The sequence below is a fragment of the Ips typographus genome, linkage group LG16 (assembly GCF_016097725.1).
Source record: "Ips typographus isolate SLU linkage group LG16, UJ_Ityp_2.0, whole genome shotgun sequence".
In the NCBI taxonomy this organism is placed as follows: domain Eukaryota; kingdom Metazoa; phylum Arthropoda; class Insecta; order Coleoptera; family Curculionidae; genus Ips; species Ips typographus.
Genome location: NC_138437.1, coordinates 9,207,198 through 9,224,458, shown reverse-complemented (window position 1 = coordinate 9,224,458; position 17,261 = coordinate 9,207,198). Strand labels below are relative to the sequence as shown.

The 17,261-nt window shown below is 35.4% G+C and overlaps 1 protein-coding gene across 7 annotated transcripts; it reads right to left on the bottom strand.

The window, feature by feature from the left end:
- Positions 1 to 763: 763 nt before the first annotated feature.
- On the bottom strand, positions 764 to 16,335 carry kmr (pleckstrin homology domain-containing family A member kramer). 7 transcript variants are annotated; one of them, XM_081993614.1, is made up of 16 exons: positions 13,419 to 13,804; positions 12,017 to 12,618; positions 11,753 to 11,963; positions 10,510 to 11,698; positions 10,214 to 10,451; positions 7,522 to 9,792; positions 7,216 to 7,375; positions 7,076 to 7,157; positions 5,117 to 5,272; positions 4,323 to 4,965; positions 4,065 to 4,265; positions 3,509 to 4,002; positions 3,051 to 3,456; positions 2,799 to 2,936; positions 2,627 to 2,678; positions 764 to 2,523 (listed from the first exon to the last, which is right to left on the bottom strand). In XM_081993614.1, exons 1-15 carry the CDS (start codon positions 13,448 to 13,450, stop codon positions 2,650 to 2,652), a joined length of 6,852 nt encoding a protein of 2,283 aa, XP_081849740.1. In that variant the 5' UTR covers positions 13,451 to 13,804; the 3' UTR covers positions 764 to 2,523; positions 2,627 to 2,649. The 7 variants fall into 7 exon arrangements, with proteins under 7 accessions (XP_081849740.1, XP_081849739.1, XP_081849738.1 ...); XM_081993613.1 differs by having other exon boundaries at positions 2,623 to 2,678; positions 13,419 to 13,802; XM_081993612.1 differs by lacking the exons at positions 2,627 to 2,678; positions 13,419 to 13,804 and adding an exon at positions 15,974 to 16,335.
- Positions 16,336 to 17,261: the final 926 nt, after the last annotated feature.

Sequence of the window (17,261 nt, the reverse complement as noted above, 5' to 3'; positions counted from 1 at the left end):
GTCCATATCAGTCAAGGTATTGCCGGTAATTAAATAGCTTATTTGAAAAAGTTCTTATTGAGTTAAAAAAAACACGATTGAGAAAAAAATAACAAATACTGCAATAAAAATGTAGCATAAATGAAAAAATGTAAAGTTGAAAAAAAACATTGTGTCTATTGTTTTGAAGTAATGAAAAAGGAAGCTGATGAGTAACTAGCCGGATTTGACCAGCTGGTTCAAATCTGGCTGAAAGCCTGCAATTGCTAATCATAAAAATATCAAAACTATTTTATTAATTTATTAAACAATAACTCAATCAAATTTAAAGCATTTCTATAACACCCGAACAGGAAACTCATTATTAAATTGATTTAGCCCTTAAAAAAGCCCTTGAAACTGAATTGCGTTGTATTTTACAGTAGCCATGCCCTATTTTTCAGCATCGATTTTTCTATCTTGGCAAGAGAACCGCGAAATACGCGAAGTCTAATTAATTTATTCATACCATTGATATTAAGGATAAGGGGTTAATTCGTTTTTTGGAGTTAAGGCATCTTTTGAAAAGAACCCCTTCCTGGCTCAATTATTATTAGAATTAACCTTGTTCGAAAATCGGCAGACTGTGATAGCTAGTTAGCCTCGTGTTTTTTGGGATGTATTAAATTACGTAGGGAAAACCAGACGGATTATTAATAATGTCTTTTCAGAAACTGGAGCCAGAGGCAAAAAAAAAAACAGACGTTATCAAAAAACGTTGGAAGGGTGTATTGAAACAAACAAATTTCTGAAATGTCACTTTAATATTCTACAAAAAAATTGTATATACATTTTACCAACATATAATATGTTTTTTTTTATATACAAAAAAATATAATTGTATTTACAACAGAAGAATATACGTGAAAGGACCTTACATCATCGTGTGGGTTTTCCTCTTATTAGTAGTTTATATACAGGGTGTCCGTTTGTTTCAGTCCCAACATTGTATCTCGGTTATTTCGAGAGATAGAAAAAGACTTAAAAAAAAATGACATCAGACTTCTTTGGTATTACTGAACGAAAACAAAATTTTAAATTTTTTGTCAAATAACCTGGATTCTCATAGTAGGGTTCAACAAATGAACACCCTGTATACAGATGTCAACAATAACAAATATTTTATAGCGAAAATGGGACTCTCAATGACAAATAACGTAACAACATTAACAGATCTATTTGCATTCAATAGTCGATTTTTATTAATTTTAAAGGTAAAAAGTATAGACATATCCTGTACGAATTTTTAATAATCGTATAAAAATAGCGAACGATTCCTAACAAGACAAATGGAAATTAAAGCTTTAAGCATAGACTCAAATCATGATTTTGTTAATTTGGCTTTTTTGAAACTATAAATATATCAGTATACGTACTTATTTTCTTGTGATGACATTTTTGAGCCATGTCGTGTTTAAATAAACTTGCGTGTTGAATAAATAGATTTAATTTTAACTGTAATACTTTTGGGTATGACCACTATAGAGTTTAAATGCGCATAAAAATATTGAAAATATGCTACATTAACATTTTTTAAATCGATCATAGTGGTAGCAATGAGATTAAAACTACAGCCAAACCCATCAATTTGATTTTAAATTGACAATAAATTGAATCTGAACTGCCTTATTGTCCCCAATAGAGGACCTAGCCATTGATATTTTTAAATAAATATTCATCTTTTACTTATTGTCTAGAGTCAGTTCTTAATAAATAGAGTTACGCCTAAATTGTAAAGAAACTATAATAGATATAGTTTATACAACTTTTTAACATAATAAATACTTTGTACTTCATAATGAAAGGTACGCAAAAAAGACCGTTTTTAGTCAGAAGATAAACAAAATGTTTGACATACCAAACTAGCACTTTGGTAACTACATTATTAAGCATAAAATATACATTTATTTGAATATAACTAAAAGAACATCATTCATAACCCTGCATTCAGTAATGCTAGTTTGGTTACTTATATTTAAATACATATGTATGTCAACAATTATATAACGTTATTACTAATATCATCAATTACCTACAACTAGTTTAGAATATGTTTTGAGCTTATCTAGGTATAAATTATTAAATAGAGGAATGATTAGTATTATCTGGCAGAGGCAACTATAGATGTATCTAAAGCAGTCCCTGTTATATTTAGAACTGTATCATTAGACAGAGTCAGACTAAACAAAATTGCCCCAAAATTAAAAAAATAATAATTACTTCAATGAAAACGACCTAATTAAAAGGGACCCTTTTTGGTTGTCGACCCTGTATGCGTAAGAATTACTTTCAGTCTCTATAAATTCAACAATAGTTTGATAATAAAAAAAAAGTTATGAACAAAAGAAAGCTCATTTGAGCTTATTATTATACATCTTTTAGATTTTTAGCTATAAAAATTCTCACGTTGCTGGTATAAAGGCAGTGGAGCTATTGGAGAAGAATCCTCATCTTCATTGTGATTCACTGTCGGTGGGGCAAACTTCAACGCTTGCAAGTTTTTCACTGAAATTATACACATATAAAACTCAAAATAAAACATTAAAACAGATGCCAACGCCCAACACCAAAAGCAAAACAACTACAGAAAAAAATAAAACACACCTACAAAATGTTATGCCATAACACACATCAACTATCTCTGTCTTGGTCTGTGCTCCCTATAATTAAAAAAAATGCATGGGGTAATTAAGGCAAACACGTGCAGTAAAAATAAAACTAAATGTCGATACACGCATAAAAATAGCCAACACTAGGTATTGCTTTAAAAATATACCAACCCGCTACGACTTTGCTCATTTCCATAACTTGCTTAGCCAGAATTTGGTTCAGTTGTAATAAATGCTCTCTTTGCTTTTTTTCTTCCAGAATGCTGGATGTTGAAGCACTTTTCCCAGACGCATCCAACTTTTTATCATCTAGAAAATAGGAAAACAAAAAATAAGTAATAATTTAAACTTGTAGCTGTACCTATTACTCATTCAATTTAAATGATGGTATAGTAGGTAGTCAATTAACATTAAAATACAAACCTGACTGGACTGATGGTGCAGGAGCATTAATTATAGCAGTATCCGACAGCATTTTCTTAATACTTTCCACCTTCTTTTTCCTCTTTTCTTGTTCTTCGGCAGTAGGTTGAGGCATTTGCTCTGGTATGTACCTTTCGGGAATCAAAATTTTATTCGGGGTGCTTAAAATATTATCGATGGTTTCTTCGTTGTATTTCAGCTCTTTATTGCTCAAAGTCGATCGAACTAAATCAGGCGCGTCGATTCGTTGCCTTAAAGCTCTTTCGATATCTAGATCATCCCTAGCCCTGCGCCCATCAAGATTTCCTAGAGCTGTTAAATTGTCGTGAGGGGCTGTATGATGGCGCCTGTGTTCTTTTGGGACTGCTCTTCGCTGAAGTTGAGCGCTAGGGTTTTTTTTCGATACCTGTAAAATTTGAAATTAAACATCTAATTTATGTACATTTTTCACTTAAAACCTCTGTAATAATCTGTCTGGCTGCTTCACTTTTAAAAACCGGACTCAATTCAGCTGCTTGTTTATGTCTATTGGATCGCGTAGGAAGAGATGAATGATGTTCTAAAGGCAGTGCTTGAGGTAATGAAGTAGGCCGGAAAAGCACTGAAGAACCTTGCGACGAATCATCTTCTTCCAGAAGAGGATCACATTTTCCGTTGAATGTTTTTTCTCTGTCTCTTTGTCTACGTTCAGACTCTCTCTTTACGATTCTGACTGTCTTAATTTCTTGCTTCTCCAAAGGATTGGAAGACAATGCTGTATCATCACTAGTAGAATCGCTAGTTTTTAGGCCTCTATCTTGATAATCTGAGCCTATTAGATGAAACTTGACTTCTGTGTTGATATACAGTGGAGTGGTGGAAGTGCTTGAGTAACTGTCATAACCATGATCAATGGAATTCATTGTATCTAAATCAGTTTCCCTCCAAGATGACGATGGTTTTTTCTTGTTAGCTGTTTGGAAGATTAGAGGTTTAAGATATCAATTATAACGTTAATAGAAGCGCCTGACTTACAGTTATTAATTGATTGGTTGTCAATATGGGTGGAGTATTTGCTTTGATGAGACTGGGGGGTACTTGACCGATCTGTTAGCTGTCTAACCTGCAAACTTAGTTCTTCCCTTTGTTTTTGAAGATCCCCAATTTTCTTTTGAACCCTTTCTAAATCAGTCTCTAAAGCTTGACTAGATCCTGATAGGTATGGTAAGCTATCCCCTGTGTTTCATACATTTTAACTAGCATCTTAAAATATTTAATACACTAAAAACTTACCAGCATTAGAAAACTGCGGAGAACTCCTCTGTTGTCTGGAATTTTGCAGTTTCTGCTTTAAAATCAATAGCTCCTGCTCCAATCTAGCGTTCCCTGCTACCGTTTCTTCAAGTTTTTTGGAGTTTTGAGCTAACATTAAATGCACTCTACAAAGTTCATTTTCTAAGATAAATTGCTGCCTCCTAGCCTGTTCAACTTCTTCAGGTGTTTTCAACCCTTTCATAACTCGATTTCTCAGTCCTCCTAAAGCTCTTTCAATGTCTTCTTTATCCCTTTGTAAGTTGTGTAAATTCTGTGATTCTTCTTGTATCAAGCTATCCAACTGATATAGTTGTCTCACTTTTTCTTGCAATTGCAGATGACTAGGTTCAATTCTGTTCCAGTCTCTCTTTTCTTCAGCTAAAAGTCTTCGTTCTTGGATGTATTGATTAAATTCCAGTCTTTCACGGATATGTCTGGCTATATCAGACTTTTCATTGGGGTTTCTGTACAACGTTCCAAGTTTCACCATATTGTCAACCAAATTAACCAAAGGCTTCCGCTTTTCGTACTGTTTTTCTAGTTCTAATAAGTTTTGTTTGATTCGTTCCAATTTTTGAAGATTCTCCATTCGTTTGATTTGATCCATTTTACACATATGCAACTGCAATACAAAAAGAAATTACAATAAATTTAGAGCAGAGGTTATTGACTAGATAATTCCCCTAGAATGTTAATAACAATGTATAGCAATGTGTTAATAAACTCCACCAAGGTTTCAAGCTGATGAGGTTATACAGTAAAGATCAGCAAACCTGCAAAGTATCTATTTCGTTATAGCAGCTCTCTATAGCTTGGAAGGTTTGGGCTTGTTGTCTACGTAATTGTATCAAAAGTAACACTAATTCTTCGTGGGTCCTGCCGAGTAGTTCTCCAGCCGAAACGTTGATTTTTGGCTTTGATATTAGTTCCTTAAAAACACTCACTTGTAAAGTAAAATAATGGGATTGAAATGTCCTGATTAATAAGATGCTTTGAGACAGGGGCGACTCCTCAATAAGTGCACTCCCAAATTTTGAGTCCAAAAATGCATGTTTTCATTATAAATGTTATAATGATTGAAATAATTTTCTATTAATACCAAGTACTAATCTTGGAAATAAATAAGCTTTTAATAATAAATAAACGAAATCTGGACGAATTACGGATCACCGCCGCCACCGTGTACCGTGTGCCGTCGTAAAATCAAGATCTGTGAAATCAAGTAAGCCTAGCCTAGAAGGTGTTCAAAAATTCCAATATGGCGGGAATCCGGGAATAGTGGTGACAATTTGTATTGTGGAAGTTGAGTTTTTTGAGGATTAGATGCATTTTTACGCTTTAAAATCAAAACTTGAGGTTAATTGCGTAAGTTATTTTTGTTTGTTGCCGTTCATAAGTTTTCCAAGCCACATTGTAACAGCAATTCAGGAAAAAGCCCAACTGTGTCAGTTCTTTACTTTACAAGAAACCGGATCTAACTCAACAGTGGTTGAACACTTTGAAGTGGGATGATTTTACTCCAACACTATACTCAATGGTAGGTACAATTGCTTTCTAGTACAGTAAACTTATTAGGTAGTTGTTACATGCACAGGTATGTGAGTTACATTTTAAAGCATCCATTGTGAGAGCAACAAAAATAATTTTGAATGAATGTTCTTGGTAATAACATAAAAACCATTTACCAGTTCTGCTTACCTAGTTTCAAAGATTTACAGATTTTCTTGTATTGAACAGTGTTTAACCAGTTTGCTGTGTGTTGTACTTTCCAGAACAAATTTGTTTAGGCTGGACTTGATTGTGTATAAAAAGCTCTATCTATACATATTTGGATCAGGAATATACCTTTCTTTGATTTTTCACTCACAACTTGCAATCAACTACACGAAATAATAAAAAAAAAACATATTTCTTACTACATCTGAATAGGTTTTTATATAAAACGAAAACCGCTAACGCCGAGATTAAAAGTGACATTTTAAGCTTTCTAGTATAGGCCGCATTCGTTTTCAAACTCCATGGAGCGACCAGAGCGTATTCGACGTCACGATGACGAAATTAGGCAAAACCATAATTTGACCAACTATCAAATTACGTCATTGTGACGTCAAAAACGCTCTGCTCGGTCCATGGAGCGTGAAAACGAATGCGGCCATAGAGGGCGGTGGTATAGTAAATCTTATTGGTCGAACTTCCGCCGTCCGCCCTCTCTGTGCCCCGCGACTGTCTAAAGTCAGTCGATGTTTTAAGCTGGCCCGGGGTTTTTTCTTATCAGTCGCGTGTTATTTTTCTTCGCGACTTTTTAAAATGCGTCCAGTATTTCCTAACGTTAGTGTGCAATATTTGAAAACAATTACATATTTTAAAATTGTAGGAAATTTGGGCGTGGTCTCAAAAAAAGCGCTACTTGCACCTCGTTTTGTGCACTACCTTTCAAATTTACTAGGAGCCGCCACTGCTTTGGCTCGTATGTTCAAATGAACTATTTCGTCGTTAACCTTAGCCGCATTCTTTCGATCCATGATTTCGAATCCAAAAGCGTTCTGATCTAAAAATCACGTGACATCATAATTATAAAATTAGATTAGAGGTCACGTGACTTTTGAATCATAACGCGTTTGGATCCGAAATCACAAACCGAAAGAAAACGGCTCTTAACGAATCAATTCGAATATTTATATTTATGTCTCTTTACTTTTTTTTATTTCCTATTAACAAATCTGATTACTTACATTTTGAGATGCCCTAAAGTCTTGTTCGCGTTCATACAAGTACTGTGATTGTGAATTTGGCATCCAAGCTGGGTGACTCAGCCTAATTTAAATAGCAAAAAACATTATAACTATTTCCTTTACTTACAATCGAAACTTACAGATTTTTATCGTACTTATACGCCATTCTATCTAGATTAGTTGCGCTTCGTGCTTGCAAATTTTGTATGGTGGGGGTAGTACTCCTTTTTGTCGTTCCTTTAGGAAAAGTGTCTCTCCCTAAAGTAGTGTCCTTTGTGCTTATTGATATGGATCCAGAGGCTATAAGAATGTTATGCTACTAACAGTTGCTGAGTAAGTTTTTGTGATATATACAAGTAGATATATTGTACACTGAATTTTGTACAAACAAAATATAGTGATGAGTGAGAGTTGAGAGTGAAACAGAAATAAAACAAAAACTATACCTGTTTCTTGGACATGTCCGTTACTTTCGCCAGTGTCGGTACTACCTTCACCTGAATCTACCACCACGTGAACCTGAGTGCCCTGCGTATCCACAACTTTTATTAACTGATCATCAGACGGTGCACTGGACATTAAGTCCCATTGCCTTAATGTCTCTCTATCAATTAAGAAACTACTTTTTTTCTTAATTTCAGTTTTTCCAGATTTCTTTCCTAGTGAGTCATTATTGGCTTTAAATAATATATCATTGACGTAAGTAACTTCTCTTGTAATTGCCCTAGGTGCCTTTTTTTGTATTGAAGCTTCTTGATCCGCATCTAATGAGTCTAGGTCATCCATGGATTTAGTGTGCCTTTGGCTAACTGACCTTAGCTGTTCTCTCCAAACTGAATCTTCTTCCCATAAGTAACTACCTTCTGAGGCTAGGTTTGGAGGACCTCTAACAGGAGCTTCAGATAGACTCGATTCATTAAGGACGTTTTCCAAAAGTCCTTCCAAGGAATAAGACTTTCTAACCAATTTATCATTGCTACAGAGTTCTTGTTGAAATTTGAAGGGCTTTCTGAGATGGTAAAAGTTTTTCGACTCAGGGTCAAGAAAATTTAATTCCATTTTTTTTCGTTTCAGTGTGTCCGACTCATAGATGTTTTTTTGGTCAATATTTCCAGATTTATCTGTGAAGTTTAGAAAGTCGGCTGAAGCTGAACGAGCTTTAGCAGCTAAAATATTAGGAGTGTCTTCTTCTGTCTCATCGAGTTTTAATGGATTAACTATACGAGTTATGTCTTTTTTATTTCCGTTTATGCTTTCTCTCTGGTTGTTCAAAGTAAGGGAGGACTCTAAGTTGGAAAGATCAGAGTAATAGTAGGGAGCATTTTGATGAAGGTCTCCATTAATAGTATTTGCTATAGGGGTTGATCTGTTGGAGTTTGCAAAAAAACTACTGATTTCACCGGAAATGGAACAGCTACTCTCAGGTCTACATCTAGGCCTGTAATCATCTATAATCATTGAACTTGGAGAGGGTAGTCTTTTTTTGATAGGAATACTATCAAATTTTGTTATTACTGTTCTTTTAGTAATCAGGAAATTTTCATAGGCATGTCCATGTTCAATGTTAGTATCTTTTTCTGACATGGCATCTTCACTTAATTTCAAACCTTCAAAGTACTTCTCAACACTATGAATATTTTCAATTTTTCCATACTCGGTTGGAGTACTGAAATCTTCTGAAACTGGTCTTCGACTGTTAGCTGTCAGGGAAGTTATTGAACCACTATTTGATGATAATCTGCTAAGACTGACATTGCAATCAATATCTCGAAGTGACAAGAAACTGGATTTATCTTCTTTTGAAGTTGTTCGTCCGGCTTGTATGCTGTTGAAAAATTGATCTGAATTTCGGTGTAGTAGAACTGTAGAGTCATTACTTTTAGAGCAAATATTTGGAATGTAGTCTTCATCATCTAGGGGTGGTGAGTTTGCTGGAATCGGAGGAGGAGACACCAATTCACTGTCCGAACTATCTTGAAATTCGGGAAGGGTCTTACTAACCCCCAAATAGTACGATGCTGGTCTAAAAGAGTCTGACAAGCTAAATCTAGGCTGGCTGGGATTATCGAGAGACTCCAGGTCTTTAGATGCTTCGTCGTCGGCATCACTGCTATCCGACTTATTATCTTTAATTGCTGGGTTATTCAAAATGTCAGGCAACTCTTCAAATGTCGTAGCTTTATCTTTATTTTTTCCTCCTGGAACCTCCATATACACAGGTTCCATATTCCCTTCTCTAAAGCAAACCATCTCATATTGCTGTTGGTCACTAGGTTCTATAGAGGATTCCATAAGAGCGCTGTCAATAGCCCTCGTCATTTCAACATAATGATTCTCCTCAGGTTCGTTAAAAATCGCCGTTACATCATTACTGTTAAACTGTAAAACACTTTTTTTGGGAGACATAGGCATATAATTTCCTTCCAAAATAGGCTCATTGGCATAAGGGTTTTGAAATTCGGACAATATAGCTTTAACCAGTGCACCGCTAGATTTAATATCTGTTGTTATAGTAGTATCTTGCGCATTAAAATGTTCAGGAGGTGCGTCCTCTTGGTTAGTGAGAATAAGGGATGTTGTAGATGCGGCAGGCTCTTCAGGTGTTTTCAAAGCAGTGGTAGAAGTGAATGATGCGTGTGTAAGTGAGTCAGAATTATTCGGAAATGTGTCCATGGTCCGTCCTGCCTGCATGTGCTCGCTCGATTTCTCCCCGTTTTCTGAGCCCATAAAAAATTTACAATAAAGACTATAGTCCATCGCCATGAAAAGCTTTGATTACTGTTAGTAGTAGTAGTTACAAGTTATTCTGAAATGTTAGTTACAAAATAATAAAAGGTATATAAGTGTTCAGGCAGGAAGGACCTATAAAGACTACATACCCAAAAAGAACCGACACCTGGAAAGTCTTATTCCATTTTCAAGTTACAGCATTTTGTACTACTACCCAGGCAACTACAAATAGAAAAAAAACGTTGAAGCAACGTACATTCTTTATCACACAACGTCTTCTGGTCTGGACTAATTCGAGTAAAGTTTATGCAAGCACATTTTGAAAATTGGGTACAACTGACACCATACGGATGAAACGATTTTACATTACGTTATGTTGTTGCCTGAGTGTGGGTATATTTAACATACCTTCATCATCGGAGGAGTAGCTGTTATACTGCACTAAGTTGTGAACGGATCTTCGATTGGCCATTCCAGATTTCTTTTGTTTCTTATCAGCTGTGTGGTAATTTTGGTACATGCTGTAACTGTTTTCTTTCCCCCCCGGGTATCCTCCTCTATATGCTTGAGCCTGCGCTTTTCTGTTTAAAGGCGACTGAAGCATCCTTTGCTTCCACTCTAAAAGCCTTTTCATTGACTCTTCTCTCTAGAAAAATACGAATGATAACTCTTTCGAACAGGTACTTAATGTCATAAATACAAACCTTTCGTTCTCCTTCCATTCTAGTTGTGACGGTCTCCTCAAAAGTGTTACTCTGCGATAACCGGGCACTAGCAGACCTAGTAAACTGGTCAGGTATGCGGTTACCATAAGCCTGTTCCTGGCTGGTCACGTATTCCCTGGACATTACATCGGCTTCAAGCAAAGAACTTTCACTTAAAGCGCTTCTACTCCGAACTGGTTGGAGATTTGTAACTTGTTGCTCTTTAAATGGCTGTGTATAACCATATGTGTTAGCTACATCTGAGTCGTATCTTTCTCTGTGCTTCCTGTGACTCGAATCTGTCGATTGATGCTTTGTAGGCACTTTTTGCAAGTACTGCGCACTTTTTCTCATTTTTTCTGCGTACCTCTCTTGAGAGTAAAAGTAGTCATTGTCTCTCTGTCCAGAATCCACAAAGTAAGTATTTGATCTAGTCATGGGGTCACAGTTTTTAGAATACATGTTAATATCTAAACTAGACTTAGGCCTGGGTTGTTGTGCCACAGGATTAGTGGATGGAATCGATTCCAGTTTTTGAGGTTTATACTCCAAAAAATCTGCGCTATGTGGTCTAGAAATAGTTGTTACTGGAGGTCTTCTTAAAGGAACCGGATCTGGATAATGAGGACGCATCATCTCCATTGGTGGTGGTGCGTAGCCCTTCACCATAGGATATGCCACATTCACTGTAGGATAACCTTTTTTAAGTAAATTATCTGCAGCTACAGGGCTTAAAGGACGCTTATACGTGCTTTGTTCAGTGTAAATATCTTCGTAATCTGAAGGATTTCTGTATTTTGTGAGATTACTTCTTCCATAAGCGTCTGGAGTTCTACGATCTATATTAGGAGGACCTAAAAATATATCATCCCGGTAAATTTGCTCTTGTGGATGGCTAAGCCTTCCATAGGAATTCGAGGGGCTCTTAGTTATTTGGTAGTTGGAATATCTATCTAAAACTTCAGGACCCGGCGAACAATAGCCATCACCCATTCTTCTAGGTTTAGGGGGAGCATTAGCATAGAGATGTTGATTGTATTGATTCAGTTCTTGCTGACTAGAATTACTAAAATCAGTAGTATTGCTGGATGTATGATTATGCACAGGTTTGTTTAAATTAAAGCTGTTTGTTTGCCCGGAAGGTGTACTAGCACTTTTATAGCTGTTTTGATCTGACGATGGCTGCTCTCTAGAAGTTCAAATTATTAAGACACTTTACTTTTGATAGGGTTATTCAACATACAAATTGTTTATCTGGAGGTTACAAGCTAAATTCAAATGGTGAACCCATTGCATCATCAGTTCCTGAGTATCTGTGGCCAGGATGTACGTTCTCATGTTGGCGTGTTCACATTTAAACGCAAATTTTCGGTTGATTTTATCTTCAGGGGTACATATTGATACTTTATAAGAAGGAAGCAATATTGAGCCCAGAACCTTTTCTTCCTGAAGCCCTGAATAGTAACAAATTTGTGAAACCCTAGCAATTTAATTTCAAGGTACTGACCTTTGTAGTAAAACAAGCAGAACTCGGACAAGACAAACCATCGTTTCTTCCATAACATTAAACCTTCAGAACCTTGTTTATGCAACCAACCTTGCATAGTTACAGGGGCATTAGGAGGCCTCCTTGCGGATGGTGACCTCAACTGTTTCTTCTCTCCTTCCTTTAATTTGCTCTTTTGAACCTGATTTTTCAATTGAATATCTTTATTAATAGGTTCCTGCTTTAAAGGTTCTTCTTGATGGTTGTTTGACGGGGGAGCTGGTTGGGAAGCCGAATTGATTCTAACTTGATTATTGATGTGCTGATGCACATTAGCATTCACCCCATATGGCGGATAGTGCTGGAAGTGTCTGTGGGTTGTGGTATGCATCATTTGTTGGTTGTTTATATTAAGTAGAAGGGGTGATTGGTTAGGATGTGAATGGTTTTTGTTGTACATTTGTGGATGTTGATGCATTAAAGGGTAGTACTGGGGTGCAGGACCGTGCTGGTGTAATTGTTGGCGCATGGCTTCGTTGTTGTTAGGCATCTCTTGGTTGATAATAGAGGAGTTTTCGAACTGCTGCGATTTTTGGATTTTCTCCATTTTGCTGGGATCGATCCTGAAAAAAAGATAAATTAAACAAAAGCATTGATGAACAAAAGATTGCAGAGTTAAAGGTAAAATATAATAACTCTGGTATGAGATCTAAATTACGTCTTGAACATTCATAATCTCAATACCTACAACGTACTTAACACAAAATTAGCAATTCAAAAAACTTGCTAATTAATTCTACCAGTACAGACTGTTGATTACTGAGTCGAAATCATAACAATAAGAGATTTTACACAACCGTTTCGAACAATAGACGGTAATTTGTAGTGTTTTACATGTATTGGTTTTTTTCACAGGATAAAGGATCATTTGTTAATGGGAGAAAGTAAAAACTGTTTAAATCGCATTCAATTCATGCTACGTTGATTGAATAGTGAAGGAAAATACCCTGATAGTTTTAACCCGAGAAAAGGATAACTTAAATGATGGCATGGGATTTTAAGAAGGTACATTTTCATCTCGAAACTGAAACTCGGGGGTAAACTCCTCTTTTGTTCTGTTTTTGTCGTGTATTTTTAATGGCCACTTTCGTTTCGCTTATGTTGGAAATGAGGGTTTTTTTAGGGGTCGCTTTTCTAAAGAATCCTTAACGACCACCCACTTGACTATATCTACAAGTTAATTCTACTTTTAAGTATTGAAGTTACACGTTGTACGTTCCAGTTTCCACAGAAAGATAAATAAGCGGATGCTTTTAGTTTTAATTCTGAATATGAACGCATTAGAGTCTGATTTCTGTGTTGTAACGTACAGATGTAACAATAACAGGTCAATTCCCTTGACTTGTGTTAATATAAAACTTACCATTCCCAGATTTGCCACAAACATGAGAACATGATTGTCTAAGCGTATAGATTTTTACAGTAGCACAAAATCTATTACGATAATTACTATCTAGGTCACCATAATGTTTAGTCTTTTTAATGAATCAAGTCACAAATTTATAAGAGATAATACACGCACACATCAAAATAAAAATACAACAGGCCGGTATATTAAAAGTATTAAACAGCAAGGCAACAAGGAAAGGCTGTATAATTTCTATACGGGATCGGGAAAAGCAAAATCTGGAATTCCGCTGCCGGGGTTGGAAAGGCGCTTGCGCCCTCAAAATATAGTCCAGTCGGACAAGGGATGTTCTACGTGGTGTTAATGTAAATATGTTACAAGCCTTACTATCTTTGCAAGTTATTAAAAATATTTGCACTTTTTGGCATTGCCACTGATTGTTAATTCAAAGTTTGTGACATGTTCACAACACCTCTCGGATACTTCTTGCAAGTATCCCATTTCTGTCAGTTAAATAAACAGGATGTTGACGTTTTAGTCTCACACATTAGTATCTGATTTAACTGGCTTACGTTATGCTTCCAATTCAGCAGAAATGATAGAAAGGGGTTGTATGATTTAGGGTGCATAGTCCTCAAGCGTTTTTGATTCTATTTGGTTTCATTTTCATATAAGCATGCATGCAAATAACGGCATTTTCCGATTCTCCAATACAACTGAGCATGCCTTAATCTAATTGCATTTAAAACCGGATTGACGACAAGGATAATCGTTGTAATGGCAGTAGAAAGTTCTTCTAATGAATAACTCTTAGAAAAGATGCAATTAATCATGAAATTGCGATTTAGTACAGCAAATGTGTTGGGCATATTACGCGACTTAGTTTGGTCGAATAATTTTTATGGAGAAATTTGCTTACCTGGAAGCCGCAATGAGTAACACGTCCATGCCTATAGTAATTTTCAAGTAGCAGTAAAATCTACTGCAGCAATTAAAAGTCCAGAGAATAGTGACTGACCGGGAAATAAATATATTTAACTGTCAGGGTTGAGAGATACATCAGATTGTGTGCTTTAACAGGAATGAATATTAAGATTGACATAATCAGGAAGGCTAACAAGTATCTGGGTCTTATCAAAATAATGCATTAGCGATACACTTCATTAAACATATAGTGTCTTGTTTGCTTAAGCTCAGATTAATCAATTTGCTTGCTATAGTACACCCAAAACAAAAGGCACGTTCTACCTATTTCAAGTCTAATAAGTTATAACATTTCAATACTGTTTTGTCTTTATCGTGTAAGTTTAACACAATAGGGCCATTAACAATTAATTACAATAGGTGCAAGTTGAAAAATATAGGGAGGAAGTCATCACGAAAATTCCTTACACACTAGAAGAAACGTTATTCAAGCCCACGTTCCATTAACGTAAAAACACCCAAAAAGTCGTAATTTATGCTTAGTTCAAACAACTTGGAAATTTCAACCGTTAGACCAGCCGTATTTTTACTTTTTAATTATTATAAGGCTTTGTGTACGGTACCAACTTCTGCTGTGGTTAGAACCATTCCTGTTATACTTTATACGAGTGTTCTAAACTTGTTTTTGCTTTTATGGTACTACCAGAAATGTTTAATGCCGTATCAGTTACGAACCAAACTAAATATGTACACAAAATATCTGATATTACATATCATTTATGTGCACAAATATTTTAAAGTCAATAATAAACATCTACCTGGGGTTTTGGTAAAATTAAGTGATTAAGATTAGTCATTGGTTTTTCAACCAAACCTTGCTGACTGACAAGAATTAAGATATATAAATTATAAAAAAACTATATAACTTCCATAGTAGTCAACATACCTATACTACTAGTAATACTAACTTACAGATCATACTGAGATAAGTAATCCATCATAGAGAAGATTATTTTAAAGAAATTAAAATAATTTACCATTCTCTACATCCTTAGTAACTTTCTACAAAAAAGATTCATCATTGGTCTAAAACAATACCATTGAAACCACAAATTCTAACAAACATCAACAAATGTACAATGAATAATGCTGGTTTAGCAGTTAAATACCAACATTGTGACTTATTACCTGGGAAGGTCACATTATAATTGTTATTCACTTTTAAAGGTATGTGATTTTAAACAGCAAATTTTACACACACAATATCCATGGGAAGTTATCAAAAGGAAATTGGCTGAATGTTTGTTTTGTTTATATGCTGACTGTTTAGGAAAGCAATTTAGTGCAGTGTGAGAATTTAGAAATTAAAATTAGTTTCAGGGTGATTATTTTGGGATATGTGTCACCTAAAAATATATTTAGTAGGTCAATACCATTGATCTGCACAACCCTTATAAGATCTCAGGTTCGTTAAACCGCTTATAGAATGAATAAAGGTAGAACAGGTGTGTGTTTGAATTACAAACTTCGTCGGTATGTTAAAGGTTTTAACGATTTTTCTAAAATATCATTGCGTAAGAAATTCTTAAAAGTACCACCACAGCATACGACTTAACTTGTAAGAGTAGCACATATTCACTCATTACCTTGCTTGGCGGTAATAGATTCCTCAAGATTAGATTAACACCAGCTTGTGGTCACTTTAACCGAAAACCCTCAGGGTACGATCACAACTAATACGCTAGACACATAGGGGTGGGTTTACACCGGAAGTTCACTGTCCATCCATTAACTTAACCGAAAAAAAACTATTGAACGAACATGGTTTTGATGTGAAAACAGTTATATGTACTTCGGGTATGGTACTGCGGATGGGATAAAAGCAAGAGCACAGTAAGAACAACCATTGGAGGGGTAATGGTGAACAGGTAGGCATTCCACCGGTCACGTCACCTCCCCTCTCACAAATTTCTTGCTTGTTGCTTAACAGCGGTACCAGCATAAGCACAGAATATACTGCATCATGTAACTAGCAACATTGTAAATGCCTCCTATTTTTTAACTTTAACACGCACCGTTCCCGAAAATTGCTGGCACGACTTCAAAAAATTGCGATTTGCTAAATTTAAACTCACCTTGCAGACCATAGTTTTTATTTATTTATTCGCTACTTTGTAAATGTTCTTCTATAATGATGAGCTCAAAAATACGATCATCATGATAAACCTGGTAGTATTCTCATGTCATATAATGGTAATGAACCCTAGATGATGGTGGATGCTCCTAAATAAATGAGTCTTTAGACTAACATCTCAAAAACTCTTGTTAGCAATTTTTTTCATTTAATGTCCAATAAACCAATCTCGTCTTTTCTCTAATCGTCAAGCCTGCTCGTAGAAGTCACGTTATTTTTATTAAAACAATTATGATGTAAATTTCTAAACTTAACGACTACAACAAAGTTGAGTGAAAATACATCTACAAATCTGATAAAAGTTTAAGCTTCAGAATTAATAATAAAATCCTATTGCAATTGACCTGGCACGCTAACGTCTGCAAACTAGAATTCCGTGTCGAGTACGCATAAAACATTTTGTATTAGCTGTTCATATACAGTAGGAGAAGTCTGACTGAAATCAGACAAAACTCTCTGAGTAGATTATTAATTTAGTTTAAATGTGAGCGTGATTGAAATAAATAGATTTTAACACTAAATTGACTGAGTCAACCTGTCTAATTAGCAAATTAATTAAAACTAAAACGAAACTTGAAAGGACACGCCATTTTAATGAGTTTTATACTATTTATGATATTGTTTGATGTGACTGAATGCCATCAGCGTGTCTTGGTACGGGTTTTCCTTTAAATTTGCATTCCATAACCGGGGGAATCCACGCAAAGGAAAATTTATCTTTGTGACAGAAACAAGAAAAT